Here is a 21,529-nt window from a genome sequence, read left to right as displayed (position 1 = left end):
AAGGCACTTTTGAAAAAGTCTCTATCTCAAAAAAAAAATAATAATAATAATAACACTTTGTACAAATTAAGGTTTTTTTAAATGCACCAATTCCAATATTACCCATTCTCTCTCTATACTTAATTTTCATCCTTTCTCTTTTCAATATATTAAATGATGGGTATTTTTGAAAGTTTATATTTTTTCTTTAAAAAAATAAGGTTGTAAAGTGTATTTAATAAGATTTATTAGCAAGTGAGATTTTGTCTAAAAGTGTCTTATAATTTCATTTTCATTTAGTTTCCTGATCTTTTGGCTACCAACAAGGTTTGTTATTGTTTCTTTGCCACTTTCTTAGGGATTATAATGATAGTATTGTAGCTATCAATCTTCTACATAAGCATTTATTCAAACCTGAATAATATATGTGAATTTCATGCTCCATTTTATTCCATTGCAATAAGAAATTAACAATCAGTACTGCCCACAAGCTATGAAGCATAGACATACCGAGACTACTACCATGTCCATGTCCGATACGTATCCGACACGAATACACGTTCAAGACACAGATGCAACATGTTTGCCTTTTCATCTTTTGTCGAACACGGGTTAACACAGGTGGACACAGGTTGGTTTGAGTAGACACGGGTTGGGCATGAAATTATGTGTTTTGGCCCTTTTTTTTATTTTTCCTAAAAGCAAAAGCCCTATATGCTTCATCCAATCCATCCTTTCCCCTTTCATTCTGTAAAATCTGTTGCGTGTGAGCATTGCTCTGTCTATCCAATCCACAGTCACTATCGCATCATCAGTCCGATGCCTCCTAAGTCACGGTTTCAGCTTCTTCTCCAACCTCACCTCTATATTCAGTTGCTTCTTCTTCAGCTTTGTCTTCTCTAGCCTCATCATATTAGAAATTGGTTCCGTCACTCTTCCATTCAGCTCTTCTCCGGTGCTGTCTTCTTTGGTCTCTGGCATAAGTTCTTCTCCAGCGTTTCTTCTCTCATTAATTCTTCCGTTCTAAAAATTGCCCACCTCTAGTCACATCTTTCATTCCATCACTGTCTTCAAGCATATAGTCATGCTTTAAAGTTTTTTTTTACATATTAATAAAGGAAAGTGGGAACTGGGAAAATTAATTTTGAGAAACACAGACAAGAAGATATTGCAATTTGGCTTTTTATATTCTCATAATCACACAAGTTAATCCCACCAGAGAAATAATGTTTTTTCCATTTTGATGGTCTATTTCTTTTAACTTTACTATTAATGAAGAACATGAAAATCATTATCTTATGTCATTTGATATTGCTTAATTGTGAAATTGTTTATTGTATTGAAAATATAGGTATCTAAATATTTAATATTTAATTATGTTTATTGTATTAAAAATACGTGAATCTAAATATTTAACTATTTATATAGACGTACTCATATTCTAAAATTTTTAAAAATTGATGTGTCTACATATCATGTTATACCGTATCCGACACTCATACCTATATCGGTGCTTCATAGCCCACGACCAATGCAACTTTATACAACAAAACACATTGTAATCAGAAATTAATATTCCCTCTACAAGGCTAGATGTCACAGTTTCTAAAAGTATCATCCCCAAAATGTAAATGCAAAACATTTATTCACCAACTTGAGATGGACGTCAGTCAATAGCGAAGCAAAATTTTAGGAATTAAGCCACTTTGAGACATGATCTTTCTGACTAAGTCAAATCACTTATTTAGGAAAGCTTTTTCCTGTATAAAAACTAATTATTTTTGTAGCAAATGAGCACTCTGCTTCTACAACTATTGATCAAAGAAGGTCGAATACATATATACTAGAATGGGGGCAATAATCTCTCCACAAATAAGGGACCAAAATCGGTCAATAATCTCAAGGGTTAATATCTAATTAAAACAAATTCTACCTAATCCCCTAGAATAACAGAATACTAATAATGATATCCACATTTAATATTTAATAATTACTAGGTCTAACCACACACCCCTCAAGTTGGAGGATAGACATCGGTCATCTCCAACTTGTGTATACAGCTATCAAATGCTGGTCCATGTAGGCCTTTAGCAGCACATCTGTAGCTTGTAGTTTTGCAAGATAGATTAGGCACACTATACTTTCCTCCACTTTCTCCCTTATAAAATGTCTGTCTATCTCTACATGCTTGGATCTTTCATGTTGAAACAAATTCAAGGCTATATTAATTGCAACCTTGTTATCATAATATAGTTTCAATGGAAGATCAATCTAGACATGTATCTCTTCCATTACACAACTTATCCACAATCCTTCTGAGATGCTTTGGGAGAGATATATTAGTTTCAACACCAGGTAACAAGGTTTCCCCATAGAAATGAACAATAACCTAAAGTTGATCTTTTATCCTTGTAGGTTTCTCCCCAATTACATCAATGTAAACTTCTATTGACTATTGCTCTTGCCTTTTGAAAAATAAACCTTCACCAGATGTACCCTTTAGATACCTTAGAATTTTGTATGCAGCTTCCATATGGCTTTTTCTTGGATCACACAATATTGGCTAGCAACACTCATAGCAAAAGCTACATCTGGCTTGGTGTGGGAAAGATAGATCAATTTTCCCACTAACCTCTAATATCTCTCCTTGACTACAGGATCATCTTTCTCATTATCCTCTTCTAACTCTTCCTCAAGTTCCATATCTAATTCTTCATTTTCTTTTTCCTCCTTGGACTTCTTTTTCACTTTCTTCACTACAATAGGTGTCTACAAGTCTACACCCCAACATACCAATCTCTATTAGCAAATCAACAATATATTTCCTTTGAGACACAAAGATCCTTTGTTTTGGCCTTGCAACTTCCATTCCAAGGAAGTATTTTAAGTTGCCAAGATCCTTTTTTTCAAGCTCTCTACCTAAAGCACCCTTAATTCTTCTAACCTCCTTTACATGATCTCCAATAATGATTATATCATCTACATATACTATGAGAATACACCTTTTACCATTCTCCATTTTCACATAGTGTGATCTAAGAGACCTTGCTTGTACCCTTTTGCTTTCAATACTTTTGAGAATCTATCAAACCATGCACATGGGGACTGCTTCAAGCCATAAAGTGATTTCTTCAGCTTACATACCTGGCTTGTTTTCCTTGTGCCAAAACTTGGAGGTAAGGCCATATAGACCTCTTCCTTGAGATCTCCATTTAAGAACACATTTTTTATGTCAAGCTGATGTAGTGACCATATAAGGTTTACCGCCACAAAGATCAAGATTCTAATGGTATTTAGCTTAGCCTAAGAGCAAAGGTCTCCTTGTAGTCTAAGTCCTATGTTTTGAGTAAATGCCCATTTTCACCATACTACTTTCTTTCCCTTAGGCAACTCCACTATATCACAAGTTCTATTCTTTTCCAAAGCTTTCATCTCCTCTATAACAGCAACTTTCCATTCGAGCATGCTCCATGCTTCATATATATCATGAGGAATCTTTACTTTATCAAGATTAGTCGCAGATGTGCAAAATTAAGGAGCTAAAGCATTGTAACTTACAAATCTTTTAATGGGGTGCTGAGTACATAACCTAGGTTGCCTTCTAACAGCAATAGGCAGATATAGATCATCGACCTCCTCTTCGTCAAATACACCTTTCACTTCCGGTTCATTATTCTCCATATGCTCATTTTATGAGCCTCCACCAATTTTGAATTTGGTAGTGCTATTACCACAACAGCCTCTACATCTTGCCTCTTCTTCCTTAAGAAAGTTATTAGTTCTCTTTTTGGTGATGTACTTGCATTATAATCATGCCTCAAAGGACTTTGCGCTTCAGTTTCTGGCCTGAGTCAAAATTTTAGGTGCATGCATGTTTGAAACAAAAGGTTCAAAATGATTGAGGCTATTTTGGTGCTGGAGGTCATTCTGGCAGGTCTAAAAAGAGGTACAGGCAGAATGACCTCACTTCCTAAAAGCTGAAATTCACTCCCCCCTCCCTCCCCCTGAATTGAAGAATTTGGGAAAAAGGGTACGGATTCAACGAATGTGACAACACGGCTGATGTGTAGTTTCTTAGAAGAAGGATCAAAATATTTATAGCCTTTCTAGGTGAAGGAATAACCAAGAAAAATACATTTGACAGGTTTGGATTCCATTTGTGAGAATGATGAGAATGAACAAAAGCTATACAGCCAAAGATTTTAAGTGGAAGATTAGTACCAAGATGAGTAATATAATGAGATTCTTTTAATTTATCAAGTGGGGTAATGTGAGATAGAACATAGTTAGGCATATGATTTATTAAGTGGCCATTTTTCCATCCAACAATACCATTTTGTTGTGGGCTGTTGGGACATGTACTCTCATTAACAATGCCGTGGGTTTTCAAAAATGCATCCATTGACTTATTATAATATTCAGTTCCATTATCTGTATAGAGTACCTAGATTGTGGTGTCAAGCTGAGTTTCAATCATGGTATAGAATTTAGAGAAAAAAGCAAGAACAATAGATTTATCTTGTAACAAGTGAACCCAACACAATCTAGCGTGATCGTCAATGAAAGTAAAAGGCCATTTGGTGTGAGTACGATAAGGAACACAAGTACGAACCCATACATCACCATGAATCATGGAAAAATGATGAGAAGATTTGTATTCAAAAGGTTTGTAACTGGATCTTTAATGTTTGGCACGTTCACAATCAATACAATCAAAGGAAGATAATTTATTAGAATGAAATTCAAGAAATAAGTGAAATAAATATTGAAAGTTTGAATGACCCATTCACCAATGCCATAGCATAAGATCATTAAAGTCCTTATTCTCAGAGAAAGAAGCAATATTGCACCGGATTCTAGAACAAAGATTACTCACAATTGATTCTTCAAGATAGTAAAGGCCATTATGTTCCTTAGCACTGCCAATCATCTTCCTCAATATGAGGTCTTGAAAAATACAATGAGTAGAATAAAAATAAGCCCAATACTGTGCTTGCTTTGTCAATTTACCAATAGACAATAAATTGCATGCTAGGTAAGAAACATGAAGTACATCTTCTAACTTCATAACTTCAAAAATAATAACATTTCCTTTACCAACTATAGATGGATCAAACCCATTAGCAATCTTGATTGTTTCACTTCCAGCACATGGAATGTAGGAACTAAACAACTTAGAATCTAATGTCATATAATTTGTGGCTCTAGTATGAACAATCCATTTGAAATTACTCGTAGTAGTAAGTAAAGCACAATTACCTTTGTGCACTATAGATGCAGTGTGACTTGGCTTTTGGTTCTGCTCAATCTTTTGAATCACGTTAAGCATTTCAATCACCTTACCTAGCTGTTCTTTGTCTATTTGAGGCATTGACTTGGAGTCGGTCTTCTCTTGTAGACTGTCATAAGAAGTCTAATATCCTTTTGTCTTTCCCTTTCAAGGCTTCCAATCTGGTAGTTTTCCACACAAATCCTAGCATGTCTCATGAGCATGCCCCTATTTCTTGCAATGTTCACACCACACCTTCCCCTTTTGACTTCTATGATTAGCATTTGCACCTTTGCCAACAAGTGCAATAGGGTCTAGAAATGGTAAAGAATAGGGAACAATACTAGAGAGCATTACCTTACGTCTTGAAGCCTCACGACGTACCTCAGAGAATACTTCTCTTGTTGAAGGAAGGAGTGATTTATTGTGGATATGTCCTCAGATCATCTAATGATTGATGTAACCAAGCAAGAAATTGAAAGACACATTCACTTTCAATTTGCTCCTTGTAGCGAGTTGCGTCACTAGCACTTGACCATTCCACCTCGGTCAATAGATCAAGTTCCTCCCACAACATAGAGAGCTCCAACTAGAAGACAATAATGTCTCATTCACCTTGTTGAATGGTCCATGCCTTGCTTTTGAGTTCATAAAGGCATGCTAAGTCTTTTCCATCAAAATAAGAGTCTCACACAGCCACCCATATCTCATGCAGAAGGTAAAAACATAAGCTTTACTAAACATTCAACATCATTGCGTTAATAAGCCACAATAAGACCAAAGAATTGCTAGTGCACCACCATTGCCTTTCTTCAACTTTCTATTCATCTAGGATTTTTGATGAGCCATCAAAGAAACCCATCTTACCCCTACCTCCAACAGCAAGTTTCACGGCCTAAGCCCATAAGCGATAATTTTTTGCCGGTTAATTTCATAGCCACAATTTGCATCTAAGATCCATCGTGGTTAGTAGTCAACCCGAAGGGGCCACCAACCTTGTTTAAATCATACAACAAGGACCCATCATTCTGCGTCATTAGTGAAGACGGGCAACTAAGGTACGACTCTTCTGCAATGCTTTCTAAATCGTGCTCAGCGTCAAATTTATTGGAGAAGCAATCAGCTCTAATAGCGACGAAGAATCAAATTATTCCTATATTTTTTCCTTTTTCTACTTCTTCCAAGTGCAAGATAACCCCAAAGAGTTGCAGGTTTTTTTTTACCAATTGGGGGCCTCCCTTCACCACCCCCATGGGGATAGTCTACAAGGTTCATAACTACTCCTCTTACTACAGGACGCTTACCTAGCCAACATTTAGATCCGGCTCTACCCAAACTTTTTTGGTTTACCCCAACATACCATGTAGTGAATGAGCAATCTACTTCTACAACTGTTGATCAAAGAGTGTCGAATGCATACATTTAGATAATCTCTCTGCAAATAAGGGACTAGAATCGATCAATAATCCTAAGGAATAATATCTAATTAAAACAGATTCTACCCAATCCCCTAGAACAACAAAATATTAATAATGAATATTTACATTTAATATTTAATAATCACTAGGTCTAACCATAATTTTGTTTTAATGACCTAGTCTAATTATTATGCACACAGGGCAAGTGAATACATAGGTAATATTTGTGGAAATATACTATATTTAATGTAAATATCTGATAGTTATTATAGGATCAGATATATTAGGAAATCTTTTATTTTATTCTCCCTATCCCTTATTTCTTGGCCATATATCTCGGCTGATATCATGGTCTGTATGTGTATATGTATGCGTCCTCCCACTGTACAGTAAAAATTCAGTTTTTTGCTCAGTAATTCTTCATGGTATCAGAGCTCGAAGAAGAACGAGCAACTGAATCATCAGAGACGAACATGGACTCGAGCTTTCAGCCTGAGACTCACCGAAATACAGAGTCGACTGGCTTGGAGAGTTCGTCCAGTGCGAGCTCAAGTCAAGTCGCACACCTCGTGACTGGCCAAGAGAGCTGGCTATTGCTTTGGGAATCTGTGAAGGTATATGGATTAAAAGGGTGATTGAGGAACTAAAAAAGGATGTTAACCTACCTATCACTCTGTATTCAGACAGTATGGCAGCAATCAGCATCTCACACAACCCAGTCCAACATGACAGGACCAAGCATGTTGAGATAGATAAACACTTTATCAGAGAGAAGATTGATACTGGTATCATCCAGATGAGACACATACCAACAAGGGAGCAAACAGCTGATGTTCTCACAAAAGGCTTGAGTAGAGATAAGTTTGATTATTTCATCTGCAAGTTAGACATGATTAACATCTATGGTCCAACTTGAGGGGGAGTGTGGAAATATACTATATTTAATGTAAATATCTGATAGTTATTATAGGATCAGATATATTAGGAAATCTTTTATTTTATTCTCCCTATCCCTTATTTCTTGGCCATATATCTCGGCTGATATCATGGTCTGTATGTGTATATGTATGGGTCCTCCCACTGTACAGTAAAAATTCAGTTTTTTGCTCAGTAATTCTTCAATATTATACAAAGATTTCAATATTGATCAATCTTTTTCACACAATGTGATAACATGAATGCACAAGACCAATGAGAAGTTGTGAGAAGCAAAAAGGAAGTAAAGAAACAAAATGATACTTCTTAATAGAAATATTTTCTAAGGTACATTGAGAACACTTAAGTCCAAAAAACCAACCTGAGTAGCCATAAGTTGTGGACCATCCTGTAAATGAGGCCCAACAACTACAGGTAGATCATATTGCTCAAGATAGGTCCAAATGCTATCTTTCAATAATGGAGAAACACGAACAAATGTAGCTATTGTATTCCTCAAAGCACCCTACTTCCACAAAATATGCTTGTTAGACAAACAATGCAAGAATTTCAATAAGAACCTTGACATAAAATTGTTATACCTTCAGATAAGGAGGCACACTTTCATAACTAAGAAGCTTGAACAATGGCTCAATATTAGGAAACCAATTTTTCCTTTCAATAGGGTTCCCATATTCCACAACCTGTACCCCAGACAATAGATGATATGAAAATCACTATCCCTTGCCATTAAAGAAAAATAAATAAATAAAAGGGAATGTATTGCACATTCCACAAAGAAACAAGTAGTTGCCACATTAACATAAACAAAGGGTCTAGGTTCAATATGAAAATGCTACAAATAGATTTTTCACAAATTAGGTGAAACTTCTTCATGTATTTCACTTTAAACTCAACAATGGAAGTTTCAGTTCTTAAAACGGAAGAGTGCTGTGAAAAACACAAAAGAGAACCATCAATGTTCAGGCCACAAAGAGATAGGAACAGAAATTGAAACAACAGCAAAGGAGAAGGTTAAGAAGCTGCTCTAAAAAGTGAAAGAATTAGAGATGAAGCAAAGGTAATGATAGTGCTTAGTCACAATTAGGGGGAAAACAAAAACCCATGACTATTGATCTAGCATGACCTCTAAATTCCTTGCTCTCTCTCACTCTAACGATAACTAATTTTTCCCCACTCTCATTCTAACACCACCTAAAACATATACCCAAAGCCTTACTCCTGTGCCTATTTGCAACTTGAGGGAGCCCATGATAACAATTAGGAAGGGAAAAATTGGATCATGAATCAGGTTAAGAAAGTAAGATGTTGGAGAAGCCTTAAACTAAGTGGGAAACTCCTATGCCTATTTGAAACTTGAGGGAGCCTATTGACTCATGCAATTTGAGCAACCCATTATTCAATGAAAGAAGAAAATGAATGACACAAAAATGAACCCACCCATTTCACACTTAGTAACGGAAATGATGGTGTCAACTGTCAAGCGCTCATCAATTAGTATAGGCAAGCTCAAGTATGGAGGTAAGAATCATTAAAGCTAAGGTTGCTTGCTTCTCTATTAATGAAACCCATAGAGATCCATGCATGGTTATCATGGTTATCAACACCATACACTATGAGCTCTTCCCTAACTTCACATAAATCATCAAAGAGGTTTTGCTACTATGTGTAGCATATTGAAACACAATGTACGGTAGGGAAAATGGTGGCTTCCTATTTTCTTGCAACCTTGAGTAGTTCAATGAAATCTTGTTACTTTTTCTATGCCAAAACAAAAAGAAAAAAAGTGAAAACAAAGTTTTACAACCTACTTAAAGCCAATAAAAAGAGAAGAGATGAAGGAACTTTCCATTCCAAGATGTTCGAGAAAATAATTGGTCTTCCTTGTTTTCGCATTCTTAAGTGTTAAAGATGCAGAAATTTTCTTTAAAGAAAACAAAGGAGAACTATGAGAAAGTGAGATTTGGAAAAGTAGTCGATGACTATATTGAACTAAAATTTGTCTTATTTATAGGGGCATGTGCAAGACAAAGGAATAATGAGTAATAATTACAAAAGATACATACTGATATTCCTCTTCACAATCTAGTTAGCCATAGCATCTACATTAATAATATTTGTTTTGAATCACAACACTCCCTTCAAGCTAGTGGGTAGAAGTCTTATGCACTAAGCTTGTTACAAAGATACTTTATTTGAGGACCTTGGAGAGCTTTAGCTGGTATGTCTACTAGTTGATCATTGTAACTGACATATTTGGTAGCAAGACGGCCTTATTGAATCTTCTCTTGCACAAAATGACAATCTATTTCAATGTTTTTGGTCCTCTCATAAAGCATTGGATTCAAAGCTATAAATGCTTGATAGCCTAATTGTCACATAGCAAATCCATTCTAGTAACATTCCCATACTTCCATTTGTGAAGAAGCTGCTTTAACAAAATAAGCCCACATATTGCTAAGGCCATTGCATGATATTTTGCTCCAATACTAGACCTAGCAACTACATTTTGCTTCTTGCTTTTTCAAGAAATTAAGTTTCCACCAATAAATACACAATATCTTGAAGTCGAGTGTCAATCAATCAAGCATCCAACCCAATCTTCATTGCCATGCCCAACAATTTGAGTATCATCTTGTTATATGTTATCGCTTTATTTAAGGGCTTTATTGTCTTTTTGTGTTCTGTGATTATTGCCTTTTCATATGTTGCTGAATTCTAAGAAGATATTGATAGTGTGGGACCCTCCCTAACACTTGTCTAGGGTTAGGGTATATATGTTGTGCCCTACCTATCTCGGATGTTTTTATGAATGGAATAGTCATTTTCTCTCCTTCTTCTTCTCCACCAGAGACACAGTCCTCAACTAAACGACTCATTGATTTAGAACATAGTCTTGAAATGCAATCTACCCTAGTCCATCAAAACACCGACCATATAACCAAGATTAAACAAATCTTAACCCAATTTTTGAATCAACTTTCAGACATCTCAACCAAGCTCTCAATTCTGACCACTCAATCTCCTCGCCTCCCCACCTTTGAAATAGGTGAACCTTCCTATGCACCTCCTCCTCTGCCCCCCGAGCCTACAGTTTCCCCATCGTCCCAGGCCATATTTGTCCCTCTTCCACCTCTTCTACCACCCTAAGTATCCAAACCAACGACACTCTAAGCTTCTGCACCCCCACCACCTATTTTCACCCCACCCCTTCAGTTTGGTTCATTCCAAGGTCTTCTTCCCACTCCACCTTCACATTATTCGGTCCCAAACAAAACACAGCCGCATCTCATTCCCAAAATTTGATGGTACTAATTTTCGAGGATGGGCTTACCGTTGTCGTCAATTCTTTTCTATTGATGAAACGCCTATCGAGCACCGCCTGCAACTCCGAAGCATTCACTTGGAGAAACGAGCTCTGCGTTGGCATTTGGCTTTCGTGAAACAGAGGTAGTTATCCGATATTTCTTGGGATGATTATTTCAAGGAGATGGAGACTAAGTTCGATGATATTAAAGATGACAACCCCATGATCGCCATTAAGAAGCTTCAGATGGGTGATTCTATCAAGGAATAAGGAGAAGTTTGATGAGCTTTTGACAGAGGTGGACTTACCTGATGATGCTGCGATGAATTGTTTCATCAGTGGACTGAGGAGTGATGTCCAGCAAAGCATTCTAAGTTTTCAACCCAGGTCCCTAGCCAGCACCATGAAGCTTGCACGCCGTCAAGTCCCCACCATTAAAGCCATTCACGACCACGCTCCTGCCTCTGCGTCCTGATCGCGCTGTTTCGCACCATCGTCTGTGTTTCAAGCAGCCAACTCTTCTCAGGTTCCTTTATCAATCCACTTGAGTCTTGAGTCAGACCCCCTTTCTAAAGTTACTTCATCCATGGGCCCATTACCTAAGAAGCCCAAAATTGGACCTCCAACAGCTGCCTCGTCATCGGCCTCTTCTAAGCCTCACAGGGCCCTCTCCAAACATGACATGGATGAACACGGGCGTCTGGGCCTCTACTACTGGTGCGGCGATCGATATAGCAGTGATCATAAGTGCAAGGACTCCCAACTTTATGTCTTGCTTGTTGAAGATGATCATGAAGCTTTTGAAGATGCCTGAGACGACATTGAGCCTGAAGAAGCCACGGGCACCATTAATGCTATGGAAGGCAGAGACGGTGTTTCCACCTTACGTCTACAGGGGCGAGTCAAGCATCAATAGGTCCTTATTCTCATTGACACAAGAAGCACTCACAATGTTTTCGATTCTAAGATGGCTAAAAGACTTTGATTACCTATTCATGAAAGACAAGGATTTCACATCACAGTCGCCGACAATCGCCAGCTTTTAATTATGCAATGTTGTTCCAATTCCAATTCCAATTATAGAGGAACTCCTAGATGAACCGACAGGAGCTCAATTTTTTTCTAAATTGGATTTACGAGCAAGTTATCATCAAATCAGAATGAATGAAGGCGACATTGCAAAAACTACTTTTCACACTCATGATGGCTTGTATGAATTTACGGTAATGCCATTTGACTTCACAAATACTCCTGCTACCTTTCAGAGTCTCATGAACTCAGTTTTCCGCCCATTCTTGCGGAAATTCCTTTTAGTCTTCTTTGATAATATTTCAGTTTACAGCAGCAATTGGGCAACTCACTTAGACCATTTGAAGGCCACATTATCACTATTACGACATCATCAATTGTTTGCCAAAGCTTCAAAGTGCACTTTTGCTGCAAGCCAAATTGATTATCTTGAACATGTCATCACCGCAAATGGCATTCAGGCAGACCCCAAGAAGTTAGAAGCAATAGCTTCGTGGCCTACTCCCTCTTCGGTCAAGGAATTAAGGGGTTTCCTTGGTCTCACTGGGTATTACCGACGCTTTGTCAAGAGTTATGGTTCTATTTGTAGCCCTCTCACAGCATTGTTGCAGAAGCACGAGCGATTTGTCTGGTCCCCTCAAGCTCAAACAGCTTTTGAGTCCCTTAAGAAGGCTATGATGTCTCCGGTCCTTGCTCTCCCAAACTTTAATGAAACTTGTCTCTGAGACTGATGCTTCAGGCATGGTTTGGGAGCAATTTTATCTCAACAAAGCCATCCATTAGCTTTTGCTAGCAAAGCCCTTTCTAATTGCAAGAGACAATTATCCGCTTATGAGCGTGAACTGCAAGCTATTGTCTTTGCTGTCAAGCAATGGCGCTCATACCTTTAGGGAAGGAAATTCATCATCAAAACAGACCACTTGCCCTTGAAACATCTGTTGGAGCAGCAAGATTTAAGTCAAGAACAGTGCAAATGGCTTCATAAACTATGGTGTCTCGATTATGATATAGTCTACCGTAAAGGATGTGATAATATAGCAGCTGATGCTCTTTCTAGATGCTCGAGTGGGGGCTGTTTGGCTATTTCTCTGCTTATATCTCCTTTATATGATCGAGTGCGTGACTCTTGGCTTCTTGATGATCAGTTACAGGGCCTAATTAAGGATCTCGAACATGATCCTTTGTCCAACTCTCAGTATACTTGGCAGCACCACTTGTTGAAGCAAAAGGGTAAACTCGTGGTAGGGGCTGATCGTAAGCTTAGAGAGGATTTACTTCACTTATTTCATGGTGATGCTATAGGCAGACATTCGGGTATGACTCCAACTTATAAAAGATTAGCTTCTTTCTTTTATCAGAAGGGAATGGAGCGAGATGTTCGCAACTATGTGTGTCAATGCACCATTTGTCAATGCTTTAAGCCAGAGTTGGTAGCCTCCCCCGAACTTCTCCAACCATTACCTGTACCCGAACATGTTTGGTCTGAACTCTCCATGGACTTTATTAGCGGCCTTCCTAAGTCTTATTCTAAGACCACTATTTTGGTAGATGTTGATCGCCTATCTAAGGCTGCCCACTTTATGGCTTTGAAGCACCCCTTTATTGCCATGGATGTTGCTAATACATTTATGAATAATGTTGTTAAGTTACATGGCTTCCCTAAATCCATTGTTTCAGACTGGGATCCAGTTTCCTGTGGTAAGCTTTGGAAGGAATTATCTCGATTGTATTATGTTAAGTTGCATTTTTCTTCCGCTTATCATCCCCAAAACTGACAGCCAAACAGAAGTACTTAATCGTTGTTTGGAGTGCTATCTCTGTTGCATGACAAGTTTTTTTCCAAAACAATGATCTAAGTGGGCTTTCTTTAGCTGAGTTGTGGTATAACACCACCTATCATTCCTCAATTGGGATGACTCCTTTTGAAGCGGTCTACGGTATACCTCCTACCCATTTACCTTATATAGCGGGTGACTCCACTAATGAGACGATTGATAGGACTTGCATAGCTCAAGAGCTTACATTACAACTGCTGAAGCAACATTTGTTAAAAGCACAACATCGGATGAGGTAGCAAGCCAATAAACGCCGTTCCAAGCGTCAATTCGATGTGGGTGATATGGTTTTTCTCAAATTGCATCCCTTTCAAAAGAACTTATTGAACAATTCTTCACTACATAAATTGGTTGCCTGTTACTTTGGGCCTTTCCAAGTAGTGAGACGTATTGGAGCTATTGCATATGAGTTGGACTTATCTCCCCACACCCGCGTTCATCCAGTGTTTCATGTTTCCTTGTTAAAAAAATTTGTTAGTCTGAATGTTCCCCTTCGCTCTACTTTGCCACCAGTTGATGATCAAGGCCAATTTTTGTAGGAACTAGAAGAAATCTTAGGCAGGAAGATAGTTAATCGCCATCATTTGCCCGTCACTCAAGTTTTGATTCGTTGGAAGTTTTCCCAACCAGAAGATGCCACTTGGGAAGATCTTTCAACCATCAAGCAACAATTTCCTCACTTCAATGTTGCTACTCCTTCCACTGCTCCCATCCTTGTGGACAAGGATGTCTTTAAGGGGGGAGTATTGTTATATGTTATCCTTTATTTAAGGGCTTTATTGTCTCTGTGTTCTGTTATTATTGCCTTTTCATATGTTGCTGAATTGTAGGAAGATATTGACAGTGTGGGACCCTTCCTAACACTTGTCTAGGTTTAGGGTATATATGCTGTGCCCTACCTATTTCGGATGTTTTTATGAATGGAATAGTCATTTTCTCTCCTTCTTCTTCTTCCCCTTCCCTCATAACACATCCTTGGTATATTCCTTATCGCTATAACCTCCTATAGAAGGAAATCTATCTATAATTTTATATTTTATTACTTTCTGTTTTTTTTTTTACTTTATTTAGCAAGGGGCTTGTTTTATCATTTCATGCATTAAATGGGATACAAGTAGGTGTTTCCTTAAAGGGAGGAAACCTTATATTTTAGTGTTTATGTTTCATTCAAAAGAAGGAAACCTTAGCTATGGCTTCTATAAAAAAGCCACTATGGTCAGACATGGATTTTGATGAACGAAAATGTTTGAGTGACTCCTCCAATCTCTTCATTCTGTCTCCCTCCCTTTTTCTCCCCACTACTCTATTCCTATCCAGTTCTGTGTTCCCTCACTTTTCCTCCTCCCTCTTTGTTTTCTGTCTCCCTTCTCTCCCCCTTCTATTCTGTCATTTTCTCCCTATGTCCCTCAGCTTCAATCTGTGGCAATGTGTGTCAGAGTGTTGTATCACCTTGATGCATCTAAGAATAAGAACCCACAGCCTCCCAATGGCTGTCACAAGGAGATACCAGAATTCACTTCCCACACTCACAGGGAAAGAAATATCAGGATGAGTGAGTGAGGTAGTTTAGTTTAAATGACTTACCACGCTCAGGGAATCACAATGCTCAATAAAAATGAAAAAAAAATTAACCCTCAAACAATTGCCCTACCATTCGAAAGTCTAGAAAATAACCCCTTAGTTATGGGCCCATTAGATGTAAATCAAGTTAACCCAAGCTCTAAACATTCATGACAAAAAGGAAACTCTACAATTTTTTTTTTTTTTGGGCAGAAGTAATAATACAACAAATTCCTTCCGTCCCATATAAACTATATCTTAGACTCAATTTGTTGGCAGAATTCAACAAGTCAGCCCAAGCTCACCATAGGCATGAATGTTTTGAAAACAAAAAATATATATATTCATAAGCTACCATCAAAATTAACCCAAAAGTATAATATTCTAAGAAAAAAGTTTTAATTCATTTCACTCCATTAATTGTATAATAACTCTCAAACAATAATTAATAATTAGATGAGAGTCCTTCCTCCCATAAAACTCCCAAATAATGGAATGTTTCATTCTATTCCACTCCTTTCCATCCCATTTCATCAAATAACCATTCCATGCATTCTATTCTAAACTTCCAAGTGCACCCTAAAATACAACTAAACACAAACTGATATAACAAATAATAGGTAAAGTCAAACCTTCATAAGAACATTCAAATATGCCACAAGAGCTTTTGCATCCCCCTCCTGAATTTCAGGCAACATTGCCCCAGCAGTCTGAAGGGACTGTTTAAATTTCTCATCATAGATTGCTAAGCATTCAAACAAAGTGCTCCACCCAATTGAACGGAATGCGTTCCCTCGCAGTAACTCATAAACTTTTGAGGCACCTTCCTGACTCAACGCCTGAAAAAGGAGTTTACAATATGAAAACAAATGACAGGATATAATGAAAGTTGGTGGACAAGATTGAGATCTCCAATTTCTAACAGTCAGAAAATTCTCTTACCAAGGTGCTCAGCATATTCAGGAAAGCCACAAGCGTTTGAAAATTTGTATGGTCCTCTCCAGAAAAAGTTACAAATGTCCATAAAACCTCATTTCCAGACAAGAGCTCTGGTTCTTTCTGATAACTTAATGAAAGTCTATTTAGTAATAAATTAATGATCAAAATAAAAGCCAATCAAATGAATATTAACCATTCAAAGATTTCATCGAGAACACAGCAATAAAAAAGCAGATCAACAACAAAGGTTTGTCCACATTTTCTTCACTAAAACAAGTAACCATAAAGGATTAGTCAGTATAACTAGATGGAATGAAGATCTAAGAACAGCAATAAATCAATCAACAGATTAACAGATATCAACTACTAATCTTGTCAGATCTATCATGATTTGTTTGTATGTTAAGAGTAAATACATTCTACTAAATCTATTGCTTCTTGATGAAACAGACCTGATAAATTTCACTAACAAACTCCAAGATGGAAACAAATGGTGTTGGGCTGGCTTCAGTGCCCTGCAGAGAACTTGAGCTCTGCTCCTGCACAAAATCATGTGATCCACCAACACGATATGGACAAAGCATACTCATGGCCCTGTCCTTGGATTCTTTTATCTGCTGGAGTATAAGCAAAACTGTTTGCAATGAAATATCATGAAGGCCAAAACAAACAGAACCGGAGGTTTATATTTTGCAAAAAGTCCAAACCAATTTTTTTTTTTATGCAAACGTGCATGTGTGCATTTCAGACATCAAAATTAAATCCAATATGTCAAACAGTAAAAATTACTTACTTCAATTATTAATATCTCTAAACAATAACAAAGTAGTTCATCCACAAACTCTGATTTGTGCATTCCATCATTAATACAACATGTTCTATTCAATATATAGCCAAGTGAAATGATAAACTGACCTTGTCTCTGGCATGTGGATTAGACAAGAAGCAAGTAATCAACTTGTGAAGATAAGCATTGAACATATAAATCATATCCTCATCATCATTCTGTGGAAAAATGAACTATTACCTTGCGTTGATGAAGTAAAATTATGAAAATATGAGAAAAAATCTCAAACATAATGTCTGACTTTACACAGTACATCATGAAAAGTTCAACAGTTAGCAGTATAAAAAAAATATAAAAATTGATATTTCACTAAATATTAGAACGTTTATAGATGTACCCATAAATGAAGATGGAGGATAAAAATAATCAAAAAAATAATTAAATTCAAATAACATATTCCTATAGGTAATACTAATTCTTACCCTAGTTGACGCGATTGAAGCATAATACAAGTTATTTCCCAACTCAACATATATATACACACACATATAAAAAATAAGTAGGAGAACAGGAAATGGATCTCGTGCATTTCTTTAGATGAGTGCACCAAATGCACTTCTTTTTTATTATTAAAGTGAAGATGAAGAAGATGGGAAAAGATGTGTATGATGTGTTAATTAATAATAAATTAAAAGGCGCACTTCTCCAAAGATGTGCGTCAAATCCAAATCCTAGGAAAACATGCCTTCCATGTTTTATTAACTAAACCTGAGAGGATTTACATATTGAAAGGGTAACAAATACAATATGCACCTGGTAGGCTGCAGTACGAAGAACTTTATCCAGTAAAAACTGAAAGACATTTTCTGAGAAAATGACATCCAAGCCTTGACTAAGATAACCCATTTCATTTGATGAACTGCTTGAAATCGACTCCCTTGAAGCAATTCTATCTAGTATTAACATCAAATGTACCACCCAAGCAAGCCTAATGCCACCAACAAAGCCCTCAACCATTGGATTGTTTCCAGCAGCCATTACCTATAAAGCATGCAAGGCCACCAACAAACATCCTAAATCATAAACTTGTAATTTCTTAAAAATCAGTACATAAAACAGTAGTCATCTTTCATCTTACAATTTCATTGAATTCTCGTCTGAAGGAAGCATCAGAGGAAAGGATAGATGCTTTATCAGGCACAGTACTTAAACCATCTGAGACGAATGCAATCACAAGAGAAAAGAAAAGACTAAAGGTTATCTGCAGAAAAAGACAGGATAGAGATGTAAGGAAGCAACATAGAGCAGAAGGCATCCATCTTTTGATAAAAGCAAAGCTAAATTTGTATTCAGTCATTTTTTTTAACATGTACACCTGATTGCTCAATTGTTAGTCTTTCAGAAATCAAAATAATAATCCCCTTTTTTTGGGGGGGGGGGGGAATCAATTTCCATATGTATAGCCAAGAGGTTATCCATCTTTTAGTCATGGTTAACTTAACTATCATATGGGCTTCAAATATTAATTAAAACCAATGAACCAAACATTGCAAAGTGTTTTGTTTAACAACCCAAAAAAAAAAAAAATCCTCAATTCCATGTCAAACTAGGAACTTGATTTTCCATTATGCCGGTTTCTAAACATGCAATTTTCATTGATTTCTATCTATTTTACACAGCTCACTTCATCTCCACATTGCTCACTTTCTGTCTTCAAGATATTTGGCTTCAGCCTTTTGTAAATCAGCTCTTATTGTTTCCTTTTTTTCTTTCAATAACAGAAAAGCATGTGATAGCTTTCTACTTATTTGCTTCACTGAAATGAATTAGAAAACACAGATGCCAATCACATAAAGGTGAAAAAGTTTTCCATAATTGAAAATCAGTCCTTACAAAAAGAACAGCCCACAAGAAGCAATGAACATCAATAAGCATGCCTTTATTACATTCAATATGAGGAAATGCAAATTATGTCACAAGTAAAATAACACCAAATAGCAATATGATGTTCCTTATGCCACGGCACAATTCAGCTCAAGAAAAGCCAAAAAATTGAATACAAAAAAAAAAAGTTGTTTGCATAATTTCTTTCACAACTAAAATGTTTGAGACAGTTACAAAGGGTGTAATAACAAAGCAAAATTCTAAAACAGCAATGCAAACAATAAAATATAAAATTTTAAAAATTAACAAGTGTAAATATGTACCTGATGATTGACAGTATCATTTTCTCACCGACTTCGGAAGCACTATCTTTTAAAGCAGAAAAGATATCTTTTACATCCTTCGAACCTGAAGACAGAAATATCCTTATGATGCAAATTGAAGTACAAAGAAGACAACTAAAGCCCTAGATCACCCCAAATGATGCTATTCTTACTCATCCGAACAATCAAAACAGAAAGGACAAGACAATGTCCAAGTATAAGTCTTTCTCTTGAAACCACAGCTCGCCGCTCCACAAGGGAACCTCTTGAATCAAGAAGGTAGCGCTCAGACAGAGGTCCACCCAAGCCAGATGGTTCTTCTCTTTTAAGTTCCTTTATTGAGAACAAAATTAGCCCAAAAAATAATTATAGAGAAATAAGAACAGACCAAAAAGCTTAAGGAAACATAGAAATGTTCATCCACATGGTACATTAAAAGAGAGCAAAGGGAATTAATACCAAAAGTTATGATTATATCAATAGGAACACTAATTAGTAATTTTAATGCATCAATTTAAAAAGTTAAAAGAAAAAAATGCAACTGAAAGTGGTTATATGCAAAGAGTAAGTTGTTATTGCCATGTTACTCAAAAAGCCAATCACATCAGTATCCACAAAATGGAGGCTGGCACATGTCAACCACAGTGAAAATATGTGTCTCATGTAACAGCACACATGATTCAGCACTTGATAAAGGAAATTAATTAATCATTCATACTATTTACTGGCAGCAGTGAAAAGAACTATGCAGCTGCAATAGAGGCAGGTTGTTAAGTCAGACTCAAGGGGATATATCACATCTTCAATCACTGCAGTTTTGCAAGAACTATCGCCCTAAAAGTTCATTGCATGCAAATTTCTGATATCTCTTGGTTAACAGAAGCATTGATCTCTACACTCATTGATAATCAAAAATTCAATCTCGTCATCATCGATACTCACACCATTTGGACAAAAAGGAATAATGTTATTCATTCCAAATCTCCTTCCCCTATTTCACCATCAAATACAATAAAAGCCATTCACTCACAACTTCCTCTCATTCAGCTTTTCTCGAAAAGACCACTCCCTTCTTTCTACCACCCTTCATTCTGCCACAAAACTGCCAATCTTTGCAATTCCACAAAATTGGCTTTTTCAAATATTTTTGTGCAAAGTGAATAAGCCAATTTGGCTTGCCATTGTAGCCTCCTCGGGTGATATTCTCATCAGAGCTTTCAATGGATTTTTCTCGCAAGCAATAGTGATGTGAGCACAGGTGGCATCCAACAGGGCTTCCAAGGTTGCATCCATGATGGCATTAAGATTGGCAAAGTCAAGAAGCCACAAAGAGAATATTTGGGCTAGTAGAGTTCATTTAGTTTAGTTCAGTCAAGTTTTCTATTTTTATTGAATTTTTGTATTTATTTTTCATGTATTTTATTATTTAGTATTTTAAGCTTTAATAGCATTGATGGGTTTGTTGGCAGGATTTTCAAAGGAATGAGAATAGGAAATGAATGGAAATGAGAATGGGAATTGAAATGGCCTTAAAAGTATGTTTCATGTCCAGATCCTCCTTTGTACACTGCCAGATCCCCCTTTGTCACTGACAAGGCCTTACAAAAGCCGAGACTGAAACAAGACTTTGAGTGAGGAGGTTTTTTTTTTTGTCTTAATAATTAACAATTTTCTACCTCTGCTTCAAAGAACCTCAAATTTCTGACTTTCTTCCCACAAAAGAAACATATAACCTGCTATTGCTCAAATGCAACATTTGCTGCTGGTCAAACACAGCCAGAAACTAAAAATAAAGTACCTTTTTGGGAAGCTATTCTAAGCAGGGCCAAAACAGTTGCATGAATATCCTTGCTACAAGCTAATGTCATAGTTGAATACACAAAGGTCCAAAGAAAAATAATAAATTCACAAAAAGCAAACCTTAATTAGAGATATGAAACGTTGTCTAAGTCCAGAGTTTATGAGATCTTCCAAGTATTTCTGAATGTCAGACAATAAATCTTCTTCCAAGCCTTGATCAAGAACCACAGCCTGAAAAAGGAAAGAACGTCAAGCCAATATAACATTAAAGAGGAAGGGAAAAAAAGAAAGAGCAAACACCAAATGAATATATGACTACTTGAGTAGTGAGAAGATACCCTAAACAGCAAATGGAGAGTTGTTATTAAATCCCTTCTTTCAGTATACCAGAGTCCTGATGCAAGGCGCACAATTTCTAGCGGTTCTCTTCCCATTAAACCCCACTACAAATAAAGAACAAATT

The 21,529-nt window shown here is 36.8% G+C and overlaps 1 protein-coding gene across 1 annotated transcript in view; it reads right to left on the bottom strand.

Moving 5' to 3' along the window:
* The window catches only part of LOC129308759 (nuclear pore complex protein NUP205-like), a gene marked incomplete at its 5' end in the record, with an annotated part of 76,227 nt that extends 54,718 nt beyond the window's left edge, over positions 1 to 21,509 (bottom strand). The window contains 13 exon segments of the mRNA XM_054950105.1: positions 7,964 to 8,107; positions 8,184 to 8,285; positions 15,966 to 16,172; positions 16,276 to 16,392; positions 16,725 to 16,886; positions 17,188 to 17,277; positions 17,873 to 18,100; positions 18,198 to 18,320; positions 19,267 to 19,289; positions 19,292 to 19,351; positions 19,440 to 19,599; positions 21,187 to 21,297; positions 21,405 to 21,509. Of these exon segments, the coding sequence (XP_054806080.1) occupies positions 7,964 to 8,107; positions 8,184 to 8,285; positions 15,966 to 16,172; positions 16,276 to 16,392; positions 16,725 to 16,886; positions 17,188 to 17,277; positions 17,873 to 18,100; positions 18,198 to 18,320; positions 19,267 to 19,289; positions 19,292 to 19,351; positions 19,440 to 19,599; positions 21,187 to 21,297; positions 21,405 to 21,509 (1,632 nt within the window).
* Between the last annotated feature and the right edge of the window lie 20 nt (positions 21,510 to 21,529).

Source organism: Prosopis cineraria, unplaced genomic scaffold (genome assembly GCF_029017545.1).
Source record: "Prosopis cineraria cultivar Desert tree isolate PC_DT_omini unplaced genomic scaffold, ASM2901754v1 PC4, whole genome shotgun sequence".
NCBI classification, from domain to species: domain Eukaryota; kingdom Viridiplantae; phylum Streptophyta; class Magnoliopsida; order Fabales; family Fabaceae; genus Prosopis; species Prosopis cineraria.
Note: the sequence above shows the minus strand (reverse complement) of the source record. Positions and strands in the feature narration are given on the sequence as shown.